Consider the following 23,969-nt stretch of genomic DNA (forward strand, 5'->3'; position numbering starts at 1 on the left):
GTGTATGTTGGGTGGTCCTGTCCGATCCACTGGCCCTAATGACAGCATAACCACCATTAAATTAGGGGCTTGGACCCTGAATAATGGATAGGCATGCATGCCTATCTCCCACAGCGGCTAAGCTGTTGCTGCTGCTGCTGCACGCTGCACAGCTGCTTGCAATGTATATTCCCCTGGTCATGTGTGGCGTGCTCTCTTCCAGCACTGACCCTGCATCTCACTGTTCCTCCAGCTTATTAGTAGTTTGTTGGGCATGTTTGTATGGCTGGTCACAATCAGCTTTGCTACATGTGCTCCGATCCCAATGTGATGATATGATCCCCTTTCTCCCTCTTTTCCCTTTCCCTTTTTCTTCTCCGAGATGCATGCGGCGGTTAGTTGCCGAGCGTTCGGGTCGCGGCGATTTTATATCTACATTATCACGCAGCGAAAAATGGTCTGTTTCGCTAGTTTCTGCAAATTATTCTTCTTCATGGAATTTTCCTTCCACGAGAGAAGTGGCAAGAATGGTAGTAATAGTACTGTTGCTAGATAATGTGTTATGTGTAGAAAGAACAATGTGAACTGTGGCACACGGACAGAGATGAGTTTGCAAATAATTGGCAAATGATCCAGAAGACTGGTCCTTGTGTGATGAAGGCACTAGTGTGTCAAGTTAGGCGCTATATGTGTCAATGATAAGGAAGGAGGGGGTCTCCCTCTTGCCCTACCATGGGTATCCAGCTTGTATCCATTAATCCAACCGACTGATGGAGCATCTGATTTGACTAATAATCCTTTAATTTTTATCTCATTACCCTGGTGTCACTGCAAAAATCACCACGACCATACACAAAAAATATAATGAGATAGATCATATTCTTCATAATAATGAGATGAAAGCATCTTCGATGGTGAATAATCAGGTACTCCCTCTGATTCATACTCCCTCCGTTCGGAAATACTTGTCATTGAAATGGATGTATCTAGATGTATTTTAGTTCTAGATACATCATCTTCATCCATTTTAATGACAAGTATTTCCGAACGGAGGGAGCATTACTTGTCGCAGCTTTAGTACAACGCTGCAACAAGTAATATGGATCGGAGGGAGTACCACATTTTCCACGCAAGCACCAACAGATTCAAACTTCAAAAGCTTGACTAACACAAGGGAAGAAAAGCAGCTTGTAAGCAATTTCGTTCACAAGTTATACTAGAGCTCCTTTTTAGCGAATTACACGCGCATCCATACACCTAGCTACCATGAGTATTCAGTACATTAAGTCGAGTCAAGCAAAGTAGCAAGGGGTGTCATCATTAAGCAATCAAGTGAAGTATCCATCAAGTAGTAGAAGAAAAGGAAGTGGTATTAGCAGGCCACAGGTTTCCACTTTTCTTGTCATCTGGTCAATCGGGGGTATCTTGCTTGGCATGCTTTGGATGAGTAAACATGAGAAAGCCAGAGTAGCCAGCGTCCAAAGCCAGAGTAGGAAAAGAAAGTTTGTGGCAATTGCTGATAGAGAGTACCAACAGTTTAAATTCTACCATTTGCACTGGTGCATAGTTCGAATGTCTGAAGGGTCACGAAATCATAAAACATACTCCAGTGTTCTCGCACCTCCGTTTCATAATACGAGGCGTACTAGGTTTCGTTAAGACAACAAGGCTTTGACCAAGAGTTACTCCATTAACATGTGGTTTATATATATGTTAAAAAGTAACACAAATTATCAGTAAGCACTTTTGAATAAGAATCTAGTGATACCAATTTTATGCCATATAAACCACATGTTAACAAAGTAATTCTTGGTCAGAGCCTTGTCTTAGCGAAACCTAATACACCTTATGTTTGAACCGGAAGGAGTATTTCATAATGTCAGGTGGTTTCACAAATCATAGCCAGGTGAAGCAGACTCTGGCATTTTTCCCGGGGAGGTGCTGGGGATTTATTCAGAAACATGCTCCACTCAATCCGGTCAGTATAAGCTTCCTGAGCGACGCAGGCTTGGTTCTGGCCTGATGGGCTCCCCAGTGAAGGGATCAAACTTGTAAGGCTCCCCTGTGTAGGGATCAAACCTCATTTGCTGATGTTCAGCAGAATATTCAGCAGAGGACCTGGACTTGAATTCTGGTTCTATGTTTGTGGCGTACCCTGCGGCAGATACCAATCTTCTTTCCCTAGGGAGAACAACTTCGGCTGGTCTTTCAATGTAACTCTGTTCTTGTGTGTATCTTCGCTCTATATGCCTTCCAGTGTTCTGTCTGGGTTCATGTGCTGATCTCTCAATATAACTCTGCTCATGTATGTTTCTACGATCTAGATGCCTTCCGGTGTCCTGCCTGGTTTCATGTGCTGATCTTTCATTATAACTCTGTTCTTGTGTGTATCTTCGATCTAGATGCCTTCCAGTGTCCTGTCTGGGTTCATGTGCCGACCTTTCCTTATAACTATGCTCATGTATGTCTCTTCGATCTAGATGCCTTCCAGTGTCCTGCCTGGGTTCATGTGCGGATCTTTCGTTATAACTCTGTTCTTGTGTGTATATTCGATCTAGTTGCCTTCCAATATTTGGTCTTGGTTCAAGTAGTACTTCTTCTCGACGCAGTCTTGGTTCTGGGTATCTTACAACAGCGGGTCTTTCTTCGCCATATCTTCTTGACTGAGACACTATTGGATCGTCAACATAAGAGGAGGAAGGATAACCGCCTAGGGAGCTGTATCTACTGCTCCTGCAAATAAAATGGATCTCAATGATCACATATTCACATGAAATATTTGCAATAGCAACCCAGTAAAAGGATGCAAGCAGAGAAGTTATTAAGCTCGTAAAAGAGAAACAGGATCATGCCAATGTCCTTTTGTTCATTGCCTTCGAGGATGCCTACCCGGATGCCGTGTAATCGTAATCTTGATGTCGGTATCGCTTGGTTTGTATTTCAGAATTTCTGGACAAATAAGTAGTATCCTGTAATATTTGTGCTGCGCCAAAAGCCTCAACCTTGCGCTGCAAGTCAAAACTCCATACATTAGAATGCATAGTTGCTTAAAAATACAGCCAAGAAAGAAAAAGGGAGGTGCTGAATAAGATAAGTAAACACCTTAGCAATTAATGAAAGGAAATATTCTCCTTTATTGCGTTTGTCAGAACCTGTTATCAAAAACTGCATCGAGAATTAATCAGACTAATAGTGCCATTTCATGCCCAGGTAAGAGGCTTTTGGAAAAGAAAAGTTCAGGTAAGAGCTCAGAGATCATCTACGTGAAACAATTACAGACCTGATTAAGGACGGCAACAGCACCTGACTCAGGGAGCTCACTGAGGCTCTTTATGCAGTGGATGTCAATCTGGGAAGAAAAATACAGGACGATGATGCTCTGTACCCACAAAAAACAAAGATAAATAGGAACATTTCTAACAAATTACTTACGTCGTATGCACTGCCAATTCCAAGACGTAAAATACGAAGTAAGAGTTCGTTGACGGCTGAAGGTAGTGAATTAAGAGCTGCTTCATAGGGATCAGTGACATCAGCCACCTAGGGGATAAAAACGCAAATATGTCAACAAACATACCACCTTTTTCCTTTCTGATGTACGCATTTTATTCAACTCCCTCTATTCCTACACAAGAACCGTGCTGGGAGTATTGATGTCAAATCTTATACTTATGTTGTTTTGTATGAAAAAATAATAGGCATTTAGAGACAACAACCGTCTGATTCAATAACAGACAAGACTATATCAGAGCATCAAGAGCTGCCAGGTTAATGACCATTTCAATTTTAAAGCAATTGTACTACAACGTGCATCAGCCAAAGATTAGACCTATTAGCACAATATCAAGTCTTAATACGATGGATCTTGTGACAACTAGACGGATATACAAGTGAGCTAAAGCTTTAGCAAGTCAAAAGCTAGCTCAGTTGTACAAATTAGCTGTAGAAGTAGTTCAAAGTTTAAGGAGATTCTCTTCTCTTAAAATCTGACTTTTTGGCTTTAGTACAAAATGATTATATGGTGTAGCACCCATACCCTGTTTGATAGTCTTGGAGCTTTCGTTTGACGTTCAACCGAATCATGTCCGTATCTGCCATGAGAATAATCTGGCTTGCCTCCTGATACATTTGATCTTCTAGTTTTCACCTCTTCACGACTTCTCTTATTATCGTTCTCTACTGCAGGTCGAGCAACTGAAACCTGTTGTGATGAACAGTACCACGGCTAAATTTGACTAATCAAAGGCAGAAAAAAACAAATTAAGAAGCAAGAAATAGCCCCCAAAAAATGGTATTCCTATTCATGCCTGGATCTTGAAAGATGGCCCTCGGTTAGGTCCGCTGACAGTTTTACCATCCATTTCTTTTATTGCATTGTCAAGCTCCTGCAACCAATTAAAATTAATGTAAATTACTTGGTTATAGCTTGAGCTATACAACTTAAAAAGATATCAGAATTTACACAACTACTTACTGAACGACTGCCAAAGTGAATGAATCCAACTGGGTATTGTCCTTTTCTTGAGACCGCAACCCGAATTACCTAATCAGCAATTACACGTCACTTTAGGATTAACATCACAGATAAGATTGGTAACAAACATGTGATAGCCATGTTGATAGACAAACCTCTCCAAAATGTCCAAAAAGCTTTTTCAAATATTCCTCATTGGCATTTGCTGGTAGATTACCAACAAAAGCAGTCTTAATCTGTGTATCACCAGAATAGAGAACACAATCAAAACATAAAATAGCTATACTGAAATTAAGAAGAAATGTTCTCCATTGAAATTACCTTGGCCATTTCATCAGCATCCACATTAGACTCCCTCTCAGCCCAATTTATTGCTGGATGCAAAATACCACCAAGCATAAAATCTGTTCTGGAACCAATACGGAGTACACGTGCTGCAGCCTGTGATGTGTGATCGATAGTTTTAGGAGGAAAGGAATCAAGGGAAGATGATCTGTTCAGATAACATGGACTAAAGAACATCTCCGTGATGATATAGATATTTCCCTTTTGCATACATATCAGTAGCATAATCTCAGACCAGTGACGAACCAACATAATATGTTGACAAACATACACATAATTTGCAGCTATGATTAATGTCAGAAGTGAGACTCCGCCGCATGCAATGTCAGCTTAAGATTGTGAGCAGTACATCTGTGCAGAAATGAAGCTAAGGAAAATGGCGAAATGAATGAAGGATCAGCTTGTCAGACTTTCCAAAACAGAAAGGCTCAGTCACTGGCAAGTATCTGATGGGTTAAATTACGAAGGAGATGAGAGAGGGGACAACAGTTTACAGAATAAAATGAGTAACAAGGAAGTGCATGATTCAATCACTTGCAGAGATGAGATCAAATGCTGATTTCCATATTCCAATTCCTTATTCCTACATACTTGTTCTCATCTTTCTGATGCTAAAACTCGGATTAAACATTGGAGCTGTACTACCTATACATGACTTCTGATTCCACCACATGTTCTCCCAGTTTCTAAAGAAAGAGTGAACCAAAATAAATAGCAACAACGGCATAGTACCATTCAGCGGATAATGGAAGCGCCATGGATTGCATATGCTATCAAAGGACCAAAACCTTGATCTCTGAAGAAAAATGAAGACCAAAAACAAACACGGAGCTGAGTGGCTCGCTAGCTTTAATGTCTTTTGATGGAACTAAGTATGTGCCTCCGAAAAATTTGAACGGAAAGACAAGGCTAGGAGTAGTAAACGACAGAAGTTGGAACAGAATATACGTAATACGAAGTAGATACTTCAGATAAGAGGAAGAGGGAACTGAAGGACTTATTGTCATTCCTGTCATCAAGGTGATTGGAACTCCATAAATTCCACGCAATCAAACATTGCGCCCCCGAGCAAGTCTCTTCAGCAGCCGAAAAGAAGGCAAAAAGTTTTGTGGTCTTGGCATCAAAGATCTAGCTACACAAAACAACTGTCTCCTAATGAAATTTGCCTACAAACTACTGTATGACACCACTGAACCTCAGCTACCCTGGATCTCCTGGATCGAGCAACAACATCTCTCTAGCCTACCACAAATAGCTTCTTGCCCAAAACCCTCCTTCCTAACAGAAGTTATCCAAACCCAGCTACCAAAGCTTCTAGACATAACTTTCGTGATCTCAATCAATGGCCAGAAAACGTTCTTTTGGCATGACACTTGACCCACCAACAAACCTCTAGCAAAAGCTTTCCCAAGCCTCTACTCCCACTCCACAAACACACACGTCCTAGTTGTGCACATCATGCTTTACGGGCTAGTTAGGAACCTCATGAACCGGCTAACCAACGCTGCCTCGAGCGAGCTTGTTGCTCTGTCTTTGTTGTTACAGGATTTCCAGCTGTCGGACAGTCCAGATGAGCGCTTCCTTGTGCATGGCCCCAGATTCTCCTCCAAGGCTGTCTATGACATATTAATGCAGGAAGTAATGGAAGATGATTGTGCTGGCTTAATTTGGCGTTCTAGAAACCCGAGCAAGATCAAGATATTTGCCTGGCTGTTATTCAGAGGGAGACTAAATACACGAGCAAACCTGTTCCACAAACATATCGCACCTGATGCTCACTGCCCGTGTTGCTCTGCGCTGTCCAAAGACACTGTACACCTGTTTGTCTCTTGCCCGGTTGCCACCAGGATCCGGGATCTGCTCGGTTTACAAACTACAGGAAGATTTCAAGACCTTTGGCTCACTGCTACTCCTGCTGGCCTAGACCCTTGCGTATGGCCTGAAGTGCTGCTCACCATCTTCAGAAATGAGAACCATACTGCCGCTGTAACTGTCAGAAACATCTGTAGTGATGTAGACCTCTGCTTGCATCGGTTTAAAAACCCGGTGGATAAGGTGTCAGCCAAGTCTTGGCTTGACTACCTCTCCTTGCAGCTTGCCGCTGACCTTGTAACTACTTGACCATTGGTCCCCGCGGGTGATACCTCAAAACAAAAGCTCCATAAATTGATAAATTTCATGTTGCTAATTACTAGTGAGACCTATTACAGAGACCAGAAATATTAAGCAAAGGTATAAATTATTCTTTTGGCGTATAACTCACTAATATACCCTCCTTCCATGCAATGTCTCGTCAGATGTAGCAATTGTCACAATAGGTCATCTACTTAATCGGAGAGATTGGGGATTAACATAAAAATTAGCACAGTGCCCGTGCGTCGGTACGAAACCACCAAAAATATTGAGTTAGGTCACCAGCACTGGAGATCATCGGAAGAGCGTCGATTTCTTACAACCATTTTGTGGTTCTGACAAAAAAAATGAGAATGAGAAGTCGAGGAGGGGTTGTGGGCGGTGATGAACCAGAGCAACTGAAATGGCTATGCGAGGACCATCACAAGATTTGAGCGAGAAGTTGTTTCAAATTTTGCAAGGAAAAGGGTCAGAGTAAGACCGTACATGTTGTTTGTACTTTTTGCAAGAGTACTGGTCCCACATGCGAGTATGACTGTATTTGTTTATTTGTGCTCTTTGCAAGGATGTTGGTCCTCCATGCGAGTACAAGTGGAGGAAGAGGAGTGGACTCACTACCAGCTCTAGACTTTATAAATATAATACTCCCTCCGTTCCTAAATATTTGTCTTTCTACAGATTTCAACAAGTGACTACATACGGAGCAAAATGAGTGAATCTACACTCTAAAATATGTCCATATACATCCGTATGAGGTAGTCCATTTGAAATGACAAATGTTTAGGAACGGAGGGAGTATAATATAATATATAGGAAAGATATGCCGCCATATCTTTCTCCTGCACTCTGTAAAGGAACTAGTGTAGTGGACAGAAATCCTTGTGAAGATTGGAGATTTGATCAAAGATTGGAGGTATGTGTGAAATCGAAAGCAGCATATCTCCAATTCTGATATTTCTTTACAAGTATGCCGAACAAAGATTTGTAGGAGACATTAAATATGGGCAACTCCTTCAGAAGTATAAAGTTCTTTGCTTTAGTTTTCATATCTTCTGCAGATCCAGAATGTATGAGGAACATTTTCATACGCAAAAAGTTGAGCACAGAAGATTGTCCTTTGCAATGCTAATCAGTCATATAAGAGAAAAGGATGAGAAAATATGTTACATCATAAAAGTTCATAACCAACACTGAGTATATGACCCCAAGAGATGGGCTGCTTGTCAGCAGAACATAAGGTATGTTGGTAACTTGGTGTCAATTCATTGTCTAGCTTCCTAAACTGAGGTAGCAGCACTAAGGATATGCGATTACTTGAGCATGTAATGATGGACTGTCTGATGAACTTCTTTTGCTAGATAGACGATTTATGGCAAGCAATAATATGCAGAATCATTGGGCAGCACCAACAGATAAGCAGAAGAATCAATAGAATCTAGTCATATATTCTGAATTTCTGATATAGACATAAGATGGTTTTATCCAATAAGATTGTTTATAAAATTGAGAGGCAATAATATTGATCAAGACCTGCAAGATAAATCAATCGACAAGGCTATGGTCAACTATAGTAAACTAGGAGCTAGGAAAGATGTTAAAAACAATACACATGATCTCAAAGTCAACAAGGTACGAAAAGTAGCTGATTTATATGCACCTTTAAATAGTTATAATTATAATTGGAAAATACTAAACAACAGAAAAAACTCAAACCCACCTTATCAGGTCATGTTCGATAAAGAAACTATCAGGTCATGACTTCCGCAATAGAATGCACTGGATGATGAAGTTAACAAAAAACGGATTTCCTAGCACAGAATAAGAGAATAGATACTTACTCCATGGGAAGAAAATCGCACGAACGCAAAGCCTCGATTTAGACGTCTTTTGCTCGTTGAAGAATCAAGATTTGAAGCCGTTGCAAGGTCAACTGATATGACATCTTTGAATGTCTGAAGGTCAAAGAATTGTATCACTAACTGTATATCCCAGTGTTCTTTCTTGAAACATAAAACAAAAAGAAACATGTTCTACCTTATGAATCAATTCTTCAAATTCTTCAGCACTCCATTCTGACAAAAGAATTAGATAGCACAATGATAAGAATTTAGATGATAATATACACGCGGTGTTTTTCATAAGAAAGTTCTCATAAACCAACATTTTAACAAGAAATTTTGTCAAGAACAACTGTTCGCAGTATAAGTCAAAAGTTTGTCAGACCCAATATATATATCTAAAATTTAGAATGTGTGTTTACCACTCTAAAACCACCTAAAGTTGGTCTCTCAACTATCCATACCATCCAGTTTTCATCTCTCAAAGCGGTTTTTTCCCTTCAAAAGTGGTTTTGGATGACGTGCGCCTACATATCAGCCACAACACCACCATGTATTTGTGACATGGTAGACACATGGTGATGATGTGGCCTACACATTGGTGCCACATTACTCAAAACCGCTTTCGAATGGCCAACTGCTCCAAGGGATGAAAATTGCCCTGTAATGATAGTAGAGCGACCAGCTTTGAGTGGTTTTAGAGTTCAGGGGTGAAAGCTACATTCATGATTCATGTAATAGTTGAGGATGAAAAACACGCATTTCCCTTCTTTTAATGTAAACAGAGGTTGGACTTGATAGCTTGGTCTCCTAGTACACTGCATCTCTTTTTATAATAGAGGATCTGACCTCAGTGTTAATCAATTTCATCAACTGTATAGTCATGTGATTTTTGTTTCCATATTGATTGTTATTCTATTTATTTTGACCTCCATACTTCGATCAAGATATTGGACACAGAATGCCAATCTTTAAAAAGATGGGGAGGGGGGGTGGAGTGATCAGCTGTTGCACAAAAAAACAGGTCTTATATTAAAAAAGAACAGTAGAACTTCGCCATGATAATTTTTAGTATTTGTTCTTTCATAGTTCTAATAAATATCTCCGGTTGGACAATTGTGAACAGCTCGTAGGCAATATGAGATAAGAGCTGACTAGGAGAAAGAAGTAAGCGGATCTTGCAGCTGTTTTCATTCCTTCATTTAGGCCTCGAACCTATTAAGTAGAAGATCAAGCACTGATCTGATGGATCAAATGCTTTCGGAAATTTTCTGCATTCTGATTATGAAGGTTCTTTCTGAGTGAAGCTTACCTTTGCAAAGATTTCCAAAGAAGAGTGTATCTTGATCCAAAGAAAGATCAACAGCTAGTCGCTTTCCTTGAAGCTAGTAGAGAACAAACAACAAATATATTATTCATGTTAAGATTAATATATGTGATGTAATAAAGATGTTTAATTCCATGATACTAAATAAGAAAGCTAGCGTCTTTCTCTCTCAACTCAACACAAAACTACAAAGGGAAAAAAAAGGTGAACTTGTGACAACATTTTATGATATTGATAAGGATATAAACAGCTCATCAAATAAGTATATTGACTAACAGAGCTGTTACGAACTAGTAATACATGCAAATTTATGATACTGATAGGTGGAGTGTATAATAACTAACTTGAAATTTCTTTTCTGGTCATGTTATTGAAGGAATTTACCTCACTAACCTCTAAATTTAGCCATTTCAGCCACAATAAAAAGAAGGTTGGTGGGTGTCACCAATTTATTTGCAATCATGTCTAGTTCCTTATAGTATATCATTGAAAAAGTACTCTTATAATAAAGACAACAGTTGATTATTTCCGATATTCTACTTGAGATTTGAGGAAATGGGGGATTAGAAAGTTTTAAAACATGTAAATACAATGTGTGATATGGAAATTTCTACAGCAATGAAAAAGAAGTTTGGTGTTCTTGCCTCAATCCCATTCTTTTGCCTTTTAGCAATGTAAGCACACTCCCTTTCTGCAAATCGCACAAATCCAAATCCCTGAGGAAGTTTGGGAAAATTAATGTTGATAAATTTCCTGATAAAAGTTACTCAATAGTATATTATGTCTGAAGAATCGAAAAATTTATTGCAACGTCACAAGAGTTGCAATAAAACCAGACCTTGGAAACACCATTCTGATCCTTCATTATGCGCAAGTCGACAATCTCACCACAAGTAGAAAATATCTGCTGATGAAATGGTCAGTCCAACGAGTATGTGGCGACCAGAAGAAATGAAAAAAAAACCTTTTTTTCACGAATAGATGAAAGTTAATGAATCAACTATGTGACTATTATTAATTTACAATGGAGAAAGTATACTTAAAGCTCAGCAGTCCAATAACCAATAATTGAGCAAAATTTCTAGCCATTGTAGTACTACATATTTCTGTTATTACGAGCTAGAACACGGCAATATTGCCTGCAGACAGATTTACCAAGCCACATCCAAAAAATTACAGAACCAGTTAAGCTTCTGGTAGATACAAAACATGGTTTAGGTGTGCCAATACATTTGATTTGGTTGGCATGGCTTACACAACATCCACAGTTAAAATGGGCGAGTAAACCATGCCATTAGCAGGTTTTCAGATTAACCTACAAACCAGCTGGTCACCCCCTGTTGGATTGCAGAAAACTAATAGGTGGAGATAAACAATGCGAAACGGTGGAATATATAATGCCAACAGACAGTTATTCAGCTAAAGATATGCTGTTCGGAAACATGGCATCTACAAATCACATCGGAGATGCAAGCACTTGAGGTAATAGTCTGTCCTTGCGCAGTACACCATTCCTGAATGACACCAACAAGCAACACCTCATACACAAGTGGGTGTTGACGGCTGTAGACAAAACCAACCTCTCGGAGTGTCCCCTCCGTCGCCGACCGCGGCAGCCCGCCGACGAACACCTCGGCGCCTTTCACTCGCCGGTCTGCACACATACCAGCACGTCATTCAACGACACGGCGCAAGTGCACAGCCACACCCAGAATCAGATCCCAAAATCCCAGAACAAATTCGCTCGGCTTCTCCACAACAGACTGCGCGAAACACAAATAAGCCCAGCAGCCTCACCTTGCTCGTCGTAATCCCCTTGCGACGCCGCCCTCCTGTCCTGAAATCCCCAGGAAAAAAACAAAAACAAAGTCAGAGACGAGGTCATCTCGGCAAAACCTGCACCGAACCGGGCGCCGCGCGGCGTCGAATCCGGTGGCGCCTGCGCGAAAGGATCGAGGAACGCGACGGAGATTCACGGGGACGGGGAGTGAGTTCCGAGTACCATTTTTGGTTCTTGTCTTCTTCAGCCGAGACGAGGAGGACGCAAAACAGAGTGCACGGAGCTTTTCTCCTTTCCCCTTTATATTTTCCTCGAATTATCGTTTCGCGTTTTTCTTGGAGAGAGAGACGACTGTGGCTTTATAACCAACAGGGCCCGCGCGGCCCGGCCTGTCGGAAAGCGTGCATGGTCCGGCCCGGCCTGGCAAGGTTACAGGTGTAGGCCTCCGTTCTTTTGGTTTTTCTTTTACTGCAAAGAATGAGAGATGTTTCTTTAACTTGAAAATGAGATATGTTTGTATTAATATAAAGGTTGAAGTGTAATAAAAAAGAGCAATATAAAATATTTAAACCTCATTCCTGCTATTTATACAACGGCAACAGACACAATGTATGTGCCTTGCAAAATAGTTTCGAATGGAGCCGCCATATGGCGGGCTCCATCCAACTATGAACTAATGCACGCACACCACACGTAAGTCACCCAGGTAGTTGTTAGCTGTATTTCCTTTTTTATTTCTATTTTGTTTTTTTTTGGTATATGGTTAAATGAAGTCATTAATTTAAACAAAATCCAAATCAATTCCAAGATTTCAAAAAAATCAAAATAATTCTCGTAGCAAATTAAAAATGATACATGTTTCGTTTCGGGTTCAACATTTCCATATTTAATAAATATTCATTGTAGTGACTCTTTAGTGTTCCACACAGGATTGCGATGCAATTCATAGATATTCACACATAAAAATAAAAATGGTCATATTTCAATCATTTCAGAACCTTTCCAAAGCCATTTTCATGGATATTTTCATTGTTTCAGTTATCAAAAACATTTCATAGACATTTCACACAATTTTCAATTGTTTGAAAATAGTTTACATTCACACATGTTTTAGTTATTCCAGACATATGTCAACCAATTTCAATTTTATCAATCAATTTCAAAAGGCATTCCACACGCATTTTCACAATTATTTCGATTTTTCAAACATGCTTCAATTGTATGATGAATTTCAAAAGTATTTCACACATGATTTAATGACAATTTCTTCAAACATTTTTTCATTATATCATCTTATTTAAATAATATTTCTCCCTCGGTTTAACAAGAATTCCAATTTTTCATATTTTTGTCATATTTAAAAAAAATATGTGTTCTTGAAAAATATTTTAAACTTCTTGAAGTCTTTAGAAAAAATCTTTTTCTGGAAAATATTTTTATATTCATTGGTATAATGTATTATTTTGAGTATTTTGCAAATCTCTTCTCTATATTACTACTTAAAAAGAACGTAAGGTTCCCGTTTCACTTTTCTTCCTACCGTCTCTTCGTCCAACCTTCCATGTATATGATAATCAATCACCTTAATTTACTTACCTTCTGAACCAATTCCACTTTAATCTACTTACCAAATTTCTAATCAAAATATAAGGTAATTCATGGTCAAAATTTGATGAACATTTATTTACATAATCGCATTATTATTGACAGATAAATCACAAGCTAATATACTAGAATTTTTATATCCCGTTGCAACGCACGGGCATTGCTCTAGTATTCCTAAAAAACGATATATGTAGTTCATACGTATCAAACGTATCCATAAATTTTGTTATGTTCATTTTCACATAGTTTTGGCATGGTGCACATGCTAAAAGAACATTCGCAAGATGGAGGTGTTAACTCAACTCTCACAAAAAACGCATGTATGCATGCACATGAGGTACATGATGACGTTAGTTCTTTTAATGGTACTTCACAAACTTTAAAGTGTTTTTACTCTTAAACTGTGTATTCGATTTATGACTTTTCTTCGCTGTCACCTTTGTCTCGACGGAAGCTTTTATACTAGATGCCATATGTGTAGGTTTTGATAAAAATAATCAAATTAAAAGTTGCCATGTAGTTGGTATTGATTTCAAAGTTGCCACCTGGTAATTTTGATACAAACATGGAGGGAATTTGATATAAACACGTTGGAACTTTGACACTGACACAATGACAAGTTTCTTTATTGTGGGGTGGGATCATCTTAAAAGTTTTAACCTATTAAAGGAATGAAGATGCCATTGTATTAATATCAAAGTTGTCACGTTGTAACTGTGATACCAACACGGTGGCAACTTTGACAATAATACAATGGCAACTTCATTTCTTGTGGCGTGGGAACTTTAGGGATGGAAAAAGTTTTGTCGGAACATAGTTGCAAAGTCCTCGATACAAAGCCAGCGGTGAAAGCATATTGGGAATCAGCTATATAATTTTGTCTATATATTAATTTTTGCTGTAAAAGAAATTGTACTCTGCATAGATCATCACATGCATGCATGCATGCAGCTACCCCTAGACTTTGCATGTGAATGCATGGCTCTCATTGGGTTACACCAAAAAATATTCCAGGAACGTTACTCATTACCATTTCCACATATTAATCCAATGCCAAGTGTCAGGTTGTTTGTTTTGCTATTTGTGTGCAATAGAAATAAATATTTTTCGAGGACCAGAAATCACCAAAAAAACAATTTGCCAGAAGGGATGTCCGGGAGACCCGGGGGGGGGGGGGTCCCAAATGTGGCAGCGATGGAGCTAGGGGGCACACACCCATGCATCCCTAGGTTTGGGACGCATCACATGGGTGTGTGGGGCCCACATGGCTCCCCTTGGTGCCTCTTCGCCCCAACGACTTTATACCCCACCCCCCTAAAAACTTAACTTTGAATATACAAATATTTGTGTGTCGTCGTTTCATCTAGAATCGAGGCGATCCAATCTAGAGGTCTTACCCTGCTGGTGAGGGAAATTGTTGTTGGAGTCATCATCATCAACTTTGTTGCTCCGATGACTCTGTATGAGTAGTCCTCCTTGGACTATGGCTCCATAACAATAACTATGTGGCTTCTACTCCCACTTGTTCTTCAATACAAAGATCGCATGAGTTGTCCAACATGACTGTGATAAAATCTTATGTAATTCTCGGTGTGTTTGTTGCAGTGTGATGAATTGTCACTTTATGATCAGATCATATATGGATTATTTATCGGTTTTCTTTGTTTCTTTGCTACATGATTTATATATACACATGTTCTCCGATCTATTAGGCGTGCCTTGGCCACATTTAGATGAGCGATCTCCAAAAGAGAGTTGTGTATGTTGGTTGGGATTGTAGCGTGTTAATGCCACTAAAGATAAAAGGATTACAAAAAAGATAGATGTCAAGTTGTCTTGGTGATGAACTGTAAGTAAAGAGAATATACTATCAACATTATGTCACATTCAATAAAAAATATTTTGTCACCTTTCTTAATGCAATATCCTATTTTATTATTGAATACTTTGAGATGCATCATGAATTTCGGTCTTGAAGTAGAATACTCCCTCTGTTCCCGAATATAAGGTGTATTGATTTCCGTGCAAGTGTGCCATTTGAATGTTTGACCAAGATTATAGGATAAAATAACAACATCTGCAATACCTAATAGGTAAAAAATATTAAACTACTTTTCATGATGGATCAAATGATATAAATTTCGTATTGTCGATATTGATATATTTTTCTAAAAACTCAGCCAAACATGCACTCGTTTAACTTTTTAGAAAACTAATACACCTTATATAAAGGAACAGAGGAGTATTAGTTAATGCACGTTGGATAGTGGTCTATAAACATAAATACGTAATGCCTATATGCAATCACGACATGTATGATTAAGCATAAAAACTGTAGTTTAATTGATACACAGTTGTAGTTTATGTACCATGCCTATGTTGTTTGGAGAGATGCCACTAGTTAAGTTATGGATCCTGGTCTATTATTCTCCATAAATATAACTATGTTTTCTCGTTCTATTGTTCAATAAAAATATGAATTTTAATTCTATTGCATACAAAAATGAACTCCATACAAACAATATATCAATCCTTGTTACTAGCTTTGCTAGTGAGATTGACAAGCGCACTAAACTAAGTTAGGGACCAAGAAAAAATATTTTAGTTGAGCGTAGGGCTATCACTGGCTAGTAGGAGAAATCCTCAGATTGATTCCTTGGTTCTCACACTGGGGGAGGATGCTTTCGATACAACAAACCCTTGGTGTTCAGATTCCAACAAAATATTCCTTTTTACACTATGTTATTAGCCAGGGATATCAAGAAGCGATCAATAGTGTATTTGAATAAAGCTAGCAGTATACCTGAATCTTAAAGAAACACTCAACGGTGGATGATGCTTCGCCACACAACGGAGCCGTTATAAAGTATGGGTTGCTCATCTCATGGAGGTTACACGTGACAACTGCCATCAATTGCTAATAAGCATCTAACATGTGATTGTAATCTTAATAGTTCCCATTAAAATAATGCAGGGTGTTTTATGCTCAACACGATTGTGACTAGGTAAGGGATTCAACTCCAATCCTAAGACTTGGAGGTCTTGTACCTCATCACGAGGTGCCCTTGGATCCCAACACGGAGACGTGTAGGAAAAGAGCTTTCTAATGCCTTTATTGTTTCCTAACTTGCCTGGCCCTATATCCTAGAGGTACAACTATATAGGTTCCTCGTGAAGAGGTATGAGGAAAGATAAAGGTGCATGGACCCAGCCCAAATTTGTGTGCAAACACGACCTGAAGGGTTTAGGTGCAGGAAGCCTCCGAGTGGGCTCGGGTCTAAAAGCTTTCTGGCTTCACCCGGAGCCTTTGGACGGTCAAGAACCTTTTTGTACTGGCCTCAAGCCTCCAGGACAGGTTTTAGAAACTTTCTGAACTCACCTGGAGGCTGCTCGGAATCCTCTGGGCAGACTCCAGGCCTCTAGAAACCTTTTGGATCTCCCAGAGGCTAGCCTGAATGGGATCTGGAGCTCTAGGCTTGCACTTCTCTTGCGCTTGCCTTGGATCTCCCCTTCAGCTTCACGTTTCGAGTCTCCATCGCCATTCAACCTTTCTTTTTCATTTCTCGAGTCCTCGACTTTGAGTTGATTCTCGTGCCTACATGATCCAAGCCCTCTACCCTAACCATACATACACTACAAAAAAATACACTTCCGTGATGATACGTGTTTGTCACAGTAGGTCGCGTTTTTTGTCATGCATGTACATCCATGACGATTTTATGACAGAATCAAGATAGTCATACATGTGCTGTCGTAGAAGTGTTCCATGACATTACCAAAATTATCATCACGGAAGTGTCCACTTCCATGACGATAAATCGCGCGTCACAGAAGTGCTTTCGTCAAGGGTGACCGACACGTGGCATCCACCGTAACGGAACGCCGTTAAGCTATCGGGTCGGGTTTTGGATCCGATAACCCGTTAACAGCCCCGACCAATGGGGATTTTCCACGTGTAAAATCATCATTGGCTGGAGGAAACACGTGTCGGCTCACCGTTGGGACAGATGTCATCTGCTCATTGGACCGAAGGCGCCTATGATACGGCGACACGTGGCACGGCCCAACAGAGGCCCATTCCCGTGAAAAGGCCGGCCCGTTTGACTTGGTCAAAAGGTGGCGGCCCAGCCCACGGAAAGCCTGTTAACGGCCTGTTCGCATATAGCCCATTTACAGCCCGCTAACCCAGGGCCCGTTACGCCCTATCCGAATTAGGCCCAGTAGCGTCATTTGGGCCATCCAATATGATTCAGCCCGTTTTAACTTCCGGCCCATGTGTGGCCCATGACTTCTTTCGGCCCATATGAGGACCTTTGTAACTCTTGGCCCATTAACGGCCCGTGGTGAAACTGGCCCGTAATGAACAGTGTATCACTTTATACCCATTAACGGCCCGTTATTCCATTGGGCCGTTTCCAGCCCAAGTTATCTTTCGGCCTTCTCAGGGTCCATTGATTCTTGGGCTCATTTGCAGCATTCGGTTACATACGGCCCGTTACTGTCATTTTCTGCTTGTGGGCCAAATTCAGCCCGTTGTTACAGTCGGCCCGTTTGCGGACCGTTAATACGTTGGGCCGTTTTCATGTCAAAAAAACCCGTTGGGCTGTTTTCATAGAGTTATCAAATACGGCCTATTAACGGCCCGTTATGGTCCACGAATAGTACGACCCATGATTGGCGAAATGATGATACGCCCCGTAGAAGGCCCATGGATCCTACGGCCCGTATGAGGCCCATGGATAGTACGGCCCCTAGAAGGCCCATGGATCGCACAGCCCGTAGAAGGCCCATGGACCCTAAGGCCCGTATAGAAGGCCGATGGATCCTACGGTCGGACGAAGGCCCATGGATCATACGGCCTGCAGGAGGCCCATGGTTACAACAGTCCGTGTGTTGCCATGATTATTTTGGCCTAGTTACCAAAAATAGGCTATTGTGGCCACTAGAAAAAAAACAGAAAAAGAACTGCAGTGACTACAAGCAAACAACTAAACAAGACAATAAGGAAATAAATAAGCAAGCAATTAACGCTAGCCTATTACCGCTATTACACATATTACATCCACTGGGCATCAAAGTTCGCCACCAGTGCAAATATAGGGAACAAAGCAGCACATTACATACACTGGCCGTCAAAATTGGCCACCAGTGCAAATAAACGCGGCAGCAAAACAAGAGCATAACTGAAACAACTTCAGAAGAGCTCAAGAAACGTTATCCTGGGTATCCACCATGCTGGCAATAAGCTTAGCAAGCTGATTAGCTTTGTCCTGTTTGGCGCTAAAATCCTCCAACGCTTGCTGTTGCACCAGAAAGTATGCATCTGAATGCTCCAGGGACTTCCGCAGTCCTTCCGCTTCTTGTCGCAGCATAGCTGATCGATGTCTTTCAGCTTGTAGTTGAGACTCAAGAAACCGAACTGATTCAAACAGTGAGTTTGAATAGCTTGTGCAAACGGTAGTGGCCAGTAACTCGAACACTAAACCAAGACAGGACTTTGGGGTTGTCTCGCTGTCTTCAAGATAGTCTTCCTTAGCTGTTTTATCAGCTTTGTTGGAGACCAACAAGGATGTGTCACTATCCTGAACCTTATCTGCATTACTTCCTTTACCATTGCTTAATAAGGCACTCTTCCCCAATATTCTGTCAGCATTCTAAAAGAAGAAACAAGCAGACACATAACAAGTTTAGCATGTACTAGTATATGAAACTCAATTCAGTGAACCAGTTCATTAGTAAGGTGGACAGGATTAAACTACCAAGTCTTCTATTGCCAAGTACTAGTACATAATAAAAGCATCAAACAAACATATATCTATGTCCTATGGTCACTGCATTGTCTTGCCAAATCAAAATAGAGACACGGTTCAAATCATATCAGTTCAAGACAAAGCAGCAGTGAAAGAATACAAAGCGTGGGAAACTAGACGACACAACAAGATTTCAGATGGGTACCACGAGTCTACATGTACAACAACACTATTGGCTCTGTTGTGATGCTAGTAATGTGCATTATATGAAAGTCAACTGTATACACAATTGAAATTGAAATCAACAGAGTTATTGATAAGAGCAAACCTGTTAAAGAAACATGCGTGAACATACCTGCTGTGCCATTGGAGTTTCGATTGGATCCTTCAATTTAAAAATAAGTTTGTATGAGTAAATACAGTGATACAAGAGCAAAGCAATCATAGTTAAAAAAGGCGAGCGCGCCTAGGCTCTAGGCGTTGGCAAAACGCATTGCGCATAACTACGCATAATCTGTGCATAACTGCGCATAAGCATGCGCTTTGGTCAGTAAAGCGCAAGGCGGTGGCAAAACACACAATTAACGCCTAGCGCTTTTTTGAACTATGATAGCAATGGAATCTTAAATTAGAACAGTTGTTCTTCAGGTTTAGGCACTTGTTCTACATGAACAGAGTACAGTAAGACGCAAGAATATAATACTTAAAAATAGAAAATGAGCTCATAGACCTTACCACATTCTTGGTTCGAGACCAGTACAGAACAAGGCATTCCCAGTCATCGTCCAGTAAATGTGTCTCAGGAGAACGTAAGGGAATTTGATGAGTTTCTTTGCCAGTGAAGTACGTTTTCTTCAGGTAATTCCGATACTGCCACCAAGCATTCTTGAAGATAGCAGAGGTATTAGCACAGGTTACCTCATCCTGAGTTTCCAAATCGGTCCTTCTCTATAGAGAAAAATGGGAAAATTTGCTGTATTATAACCATCATGGAGGTAGGATGTATGGGACGAAGCAAAGTAATTGCCATGAATAACATTACTTACACATAACTCCTAGACAAACACCTGCAACTGGCATTTTCCTTCATCTTCAGTATAATATTTCCAAGATGGGAAGATACGCACATACGATTTAACATCAAATGCGATAGATGCTAAACTACGACTAGCTGGTTGTGCTTCCTCCACAGGAATAGGCGTACTAACTGGTGGAGTTGGGGTTCGCCGTGATAGTACTGGCCCTTTGGGCACTGGAGCTGCCTTACTAACTGCTCTTGTTTGGGAGCTTTGTGGTGGAGATGGTGCTGTGTCAACAGGAACTGGGTTACTATCGGCTGGGGTTGGGGTTAGATTGGGTGAAGCTGGTTCTCTGTCCATCGCAGTAGGGGTACAATCTGCGAGAGTTTGGGTTATGTGTGGTAGGGCTGGTTCTTGTGCATGTACAACCGGGATGCTATCTCCACCAAGAGGTAGCACTGTTTTATTTGAAGACCGTGTTTTTAGTCCGCTAGATACTGGCATCACCCGCTCCAATTCAAATGGCTGATAAACAGGAAACATAGTTGAATGTACAGACATTGTATGAGAGACAGATGCAATAGATAGTGTGGAAAAAAGAGGGCATGAAATAGTTGACATGTATATTGTTTAACTAAAACAGATAGCATGACATAATTTCACATATATGATGTCTATCTAAACTGGATAGCATAGCATAACATAATTCAAAGATATGATGAATAACTAAACATGATCGCATCACATAATTCACCTACATGTTATCTAAGTAATCAGGATCGCATCATTTAATTCACATATGTGATTTGTATGCTAAACAGAGGGCATTCGATATGATGTCTGAACTAAGAACATGGTGTTGAATATTGTGTATATGATGTCTAAACTATGCAATGCAAGACACCGTATGCATGATATGAGCAGTATAACCGTGCTAAGTTAGAGCATACACCTCAGTGGGGGAATAGGACTGGTCATCTGTCTCTGAATCCATCTCTGAGGAGCTATCGGGACCCAACAAGAGATATGCTTCGACAGGTAGCACTGTCTGCTCTGAAGGCCTTGTTTTCACTCCAGATTTTCCATCTCCCACCCAAATGGCTAATTCACAGGAAGAGTAGTTTAATGTACAAACATTGTCGACAAATGGAAATGTAATGAAGAAAAGGATGGGTAAGATATCATTCAAATATATGATGCCTAGTTAAACAGGATGGCATTGCATATTTCACATATATTATGGCTGGCTAAAAGACATGAGACTGCATAATTCCCATATATGATATAGAAACTAAATAGGTGGCATTACAGAACATGTCTAAACTAAGCAGATGACATATATGATGTCAAAAGTAGGCACTACAAGGTAACATATGCATGATATGACTAACATCATCATGCCAAGGTAGAGCAAACACCTTGGGGGGTAAATAGGAGTGGTCAGCGGCGTCTGAATCCGCCTTAGAACAGATATCTTCCTCTGGATTACAATCTGGAGAGGGGTGGGGAGGGTTTGCCATTGAACCCACCATGGAGCGATGTCTGCATGACATTGTATTGCCGTGCAAAACTCTTCTCTTTTTCTCTACATGTTCAGCATGACTGTGTACAATATCTGACATGCATACGAAAAAAATATGGTGAGATTATGTAAGAAGAGCATGCAGAAATTTAGAGTGATGGTAACAACCAGTGGTTCGACGTTTTTCCGTTGAACCAAAATAGCCCTAATGGATCGACGTGAATGTATAGTAATAAGTGATGCAACAAGTGTACAACCTTTTTGTCGTAGCCATGTCAACCTCAGCATCATTGGGTTGGTCGCTGAAGCAGTTGAGGCAGAGGTGGCTGTCGGAGGTGTGGAGGAAGATCTGAGGAATCTGTAGACGGCGTCCAGGGCACTGCTCTGTTGTGATGGATCATTCTGTGTTGGAGCAGCTCCGGTGAGCCGTAAGACGTCAAGGCTGAAGCAGCACAAGATAGACATCGTCAATCTCAAGTGGGATTCTAATAGCATCTCCAATAGATGATGTAAAATGGATGTAAAATTAACATCACCAAAAACCACCTAACTACAACAGATGAGGTAAAAACTGTTGATTCTGAACTTAACTGTCGAAACTGAAATTTACTGTGGAATCTGAATGCTACTATCGAAACTAAACGCAATGGTAGCAGAGAGGCACTTGACATGTAGTTTAGGGAGGGCCTGCAGTTCATCTTCAACCTGCACCCCCCTGAGCCGCCAGCCACCACCGGCCGAACCGCCGGCCCCAGCGCCGCCTCGCCGCCCCGAAACAACTCGCCACCGCCGCCCCGGCCAGCCCTCTAGGCCCCCCGCCCCCACCCTGAACCCTAAGATAGATAGTGGGGTACCTCTCTGGTGAGCCCCCGTCCCCGCTGCGGGTGGTTCTTCCTTAACTCCGGCGAGCCCCCCCAACCCCTGAAAATTGACTGACCCAAAAGTCGATTCAGTCGACTGAAGTGTGGCTTAATCGGAGCAGAGCAGTAGCACGAGCGAGGGGGAGAGCAGCAGCAACAGCTGGGCGAGCGAGCGATCGAGCGAGAGCCGGAGCAGCAGCAGCAGCAGCGCGAGCGAGAGCCGGAGCAGCAGCAGCAGATCCGGCTGGTATGGACGCCGTCGCCGAAGGGGCCTCGCACTGGGGGAGAGCCGCCGTGGAGATGTCGCCCGTGGCGCCGGCTTCAAGGTAGCCGCTCCATGGGGGTGCGAGATGGAGCACCGTCGGCGCCGGGAGGTCGAGTTAAGGAGAAGGTGCGATGCGATGAGTGTACAACCTCTTTGGTGGCGCCGAGTAGGCCTCGGCTTCGTCCGAGGAGTCGGTGAGGATGCTGCGGTTCCGGTGAAGCAGGTTAAGGCGGCGCTGTGGGGATGGAGCAGCCGCGATAGACGAGGCGATCGTCGGAGTAGCTCCTTGGAGGTGGAGGACGGGGCGGCTGAACCGGCGGGACGGCGAGATGGACGACGGATCCTCATCCAGGGAGGTGGACGAGGGACGTCGAGCTGTTGCGGTGGACGACGTCGTTGGGGAAGAGGCTCCGGCTGGGCAGCGGTGACGTGGCGGACGGAGGAGGGTGGGGTTTCGCGGCTGGAGCGGAGAGGTTATGGCGGCCTGGGATTTCAAATGGCGAAAAGGGGGCGATGGGAGGGGGTGAAGCATGACTTAGGGACGCGCTTGTCCAAAATGTAGGGTGTGTTACAAAAGTACTCCCCACCGATATGAACTAGCGACCCTTTCGGCTCAGGGTTAGAAGTGGGATTTCGTGTGTCGGGATTTGGCAGCTGGAGGGAGTTTTCGCGCGCGCTGTAATTTCGGGATAGCAAGGCGCGGGTTGTGAAGGCGCCAGTTTTGGGAGCACGATATCTGAATTTTCGGGATATAACAAGACGCAGGTTGAATTTTAGGGACAAGCCTAACATGTAGTAATATTGTACTTGTACGTACCAAATCAATTCGCACTTCCCTCAACCAAAAAGAAAACGAAAAAAATAAAACTATTCACACCACACAAAGAGAGAGTCTTGCCCCGTTTTACTATACAAATGCTATTCAAAGCTACTCCCTCCTTCCATCTATATAGGGCCTAATGCGTTTTTCGATGCTAACTTTGACCAAGTATTAGAGCAATGATATATGACATGCAACTTACACAAAGCACATCGTTCAATTCGTCTGTGAAAGGTTCTTTCAATGATATAA

At 41.5% G+C, this 23,969-nt stretch overlaps 1 protein-coding gene across 7 annotated transcripts; it reads right to left on the reverse strand.

The window, feature by feature from the left end:
* Window positions 1–1,123: 1,123 nt before the first annotated feature.
* Window positions 1,124–12,208, reverse strand: LOC109755661 (uncharacterized). Of its 7 annotated transcripts, none has more exons than XM_020314555.3 (18): window positions 12,099–12,208; window positions 11,894–11,933; window positions 11,677–11,750; window positions 10,935–11,000; window positions 10,741–10,812; window positions 10,082–10,154; window positions 8,966–9,003; window positions 8,770–8,883; window positions 4,775–4,894; window positions 4,609–4,689; window positions 4,454–4,522; window positions 4,287–4,364; window positions 4,016–4,180; window positions 3,412–3,519; window positions 3,260–3,328; window positions 3,082–3,144; window positions 2,869–2,987; window positions 1,124–2,712 (listed from the first exon to the last, which is right to left on the reverse strand). In XM_020314555.3, the coding sequence occupies exons 1-18, from the start codon at window positions 12,099–12,101 to the stop codon at window positions 1,959–1,961; spliced, it is 2,106 nt and encodes a 701-aa protein (XP_020170144.3). In that variant the 5' UTR covers window positions 12,102–12,208; the 3' UTR covers window positions 1,124–1,958. The 7 variants fall into 7 exon arrangements, with proteins under 7 accessions (XP_020170144.3, XP_073356034.1, XP_040244939.2 ...); XM_073499933.1 differs by having other exon boundaries at window positions 1,124–2,706; window positions 12,099–12,204; XM_040389005.2 differs by having other exon boundaries at window positions 10,935–11,003; window positions 12,099–12,204.
* Window positions 12,209–23,969: the final 11,761 nt, after the last annotated feature.

This window comes from Aegilops tauschii, chromosome 5, assembly GCF_002575655.3.
Source record: "Aegilops tauschii subsp. strangulata cultivar AL8/78 chromosome 5, Aet v6.0, whole genome shotgun sequence".
Lineage (NCBI taxonomy): Eukaryota > Viridiplantae > Streptophyta > Magnoliopsida > Poales > Poaceae > Aegilops > Aegilops tauschii.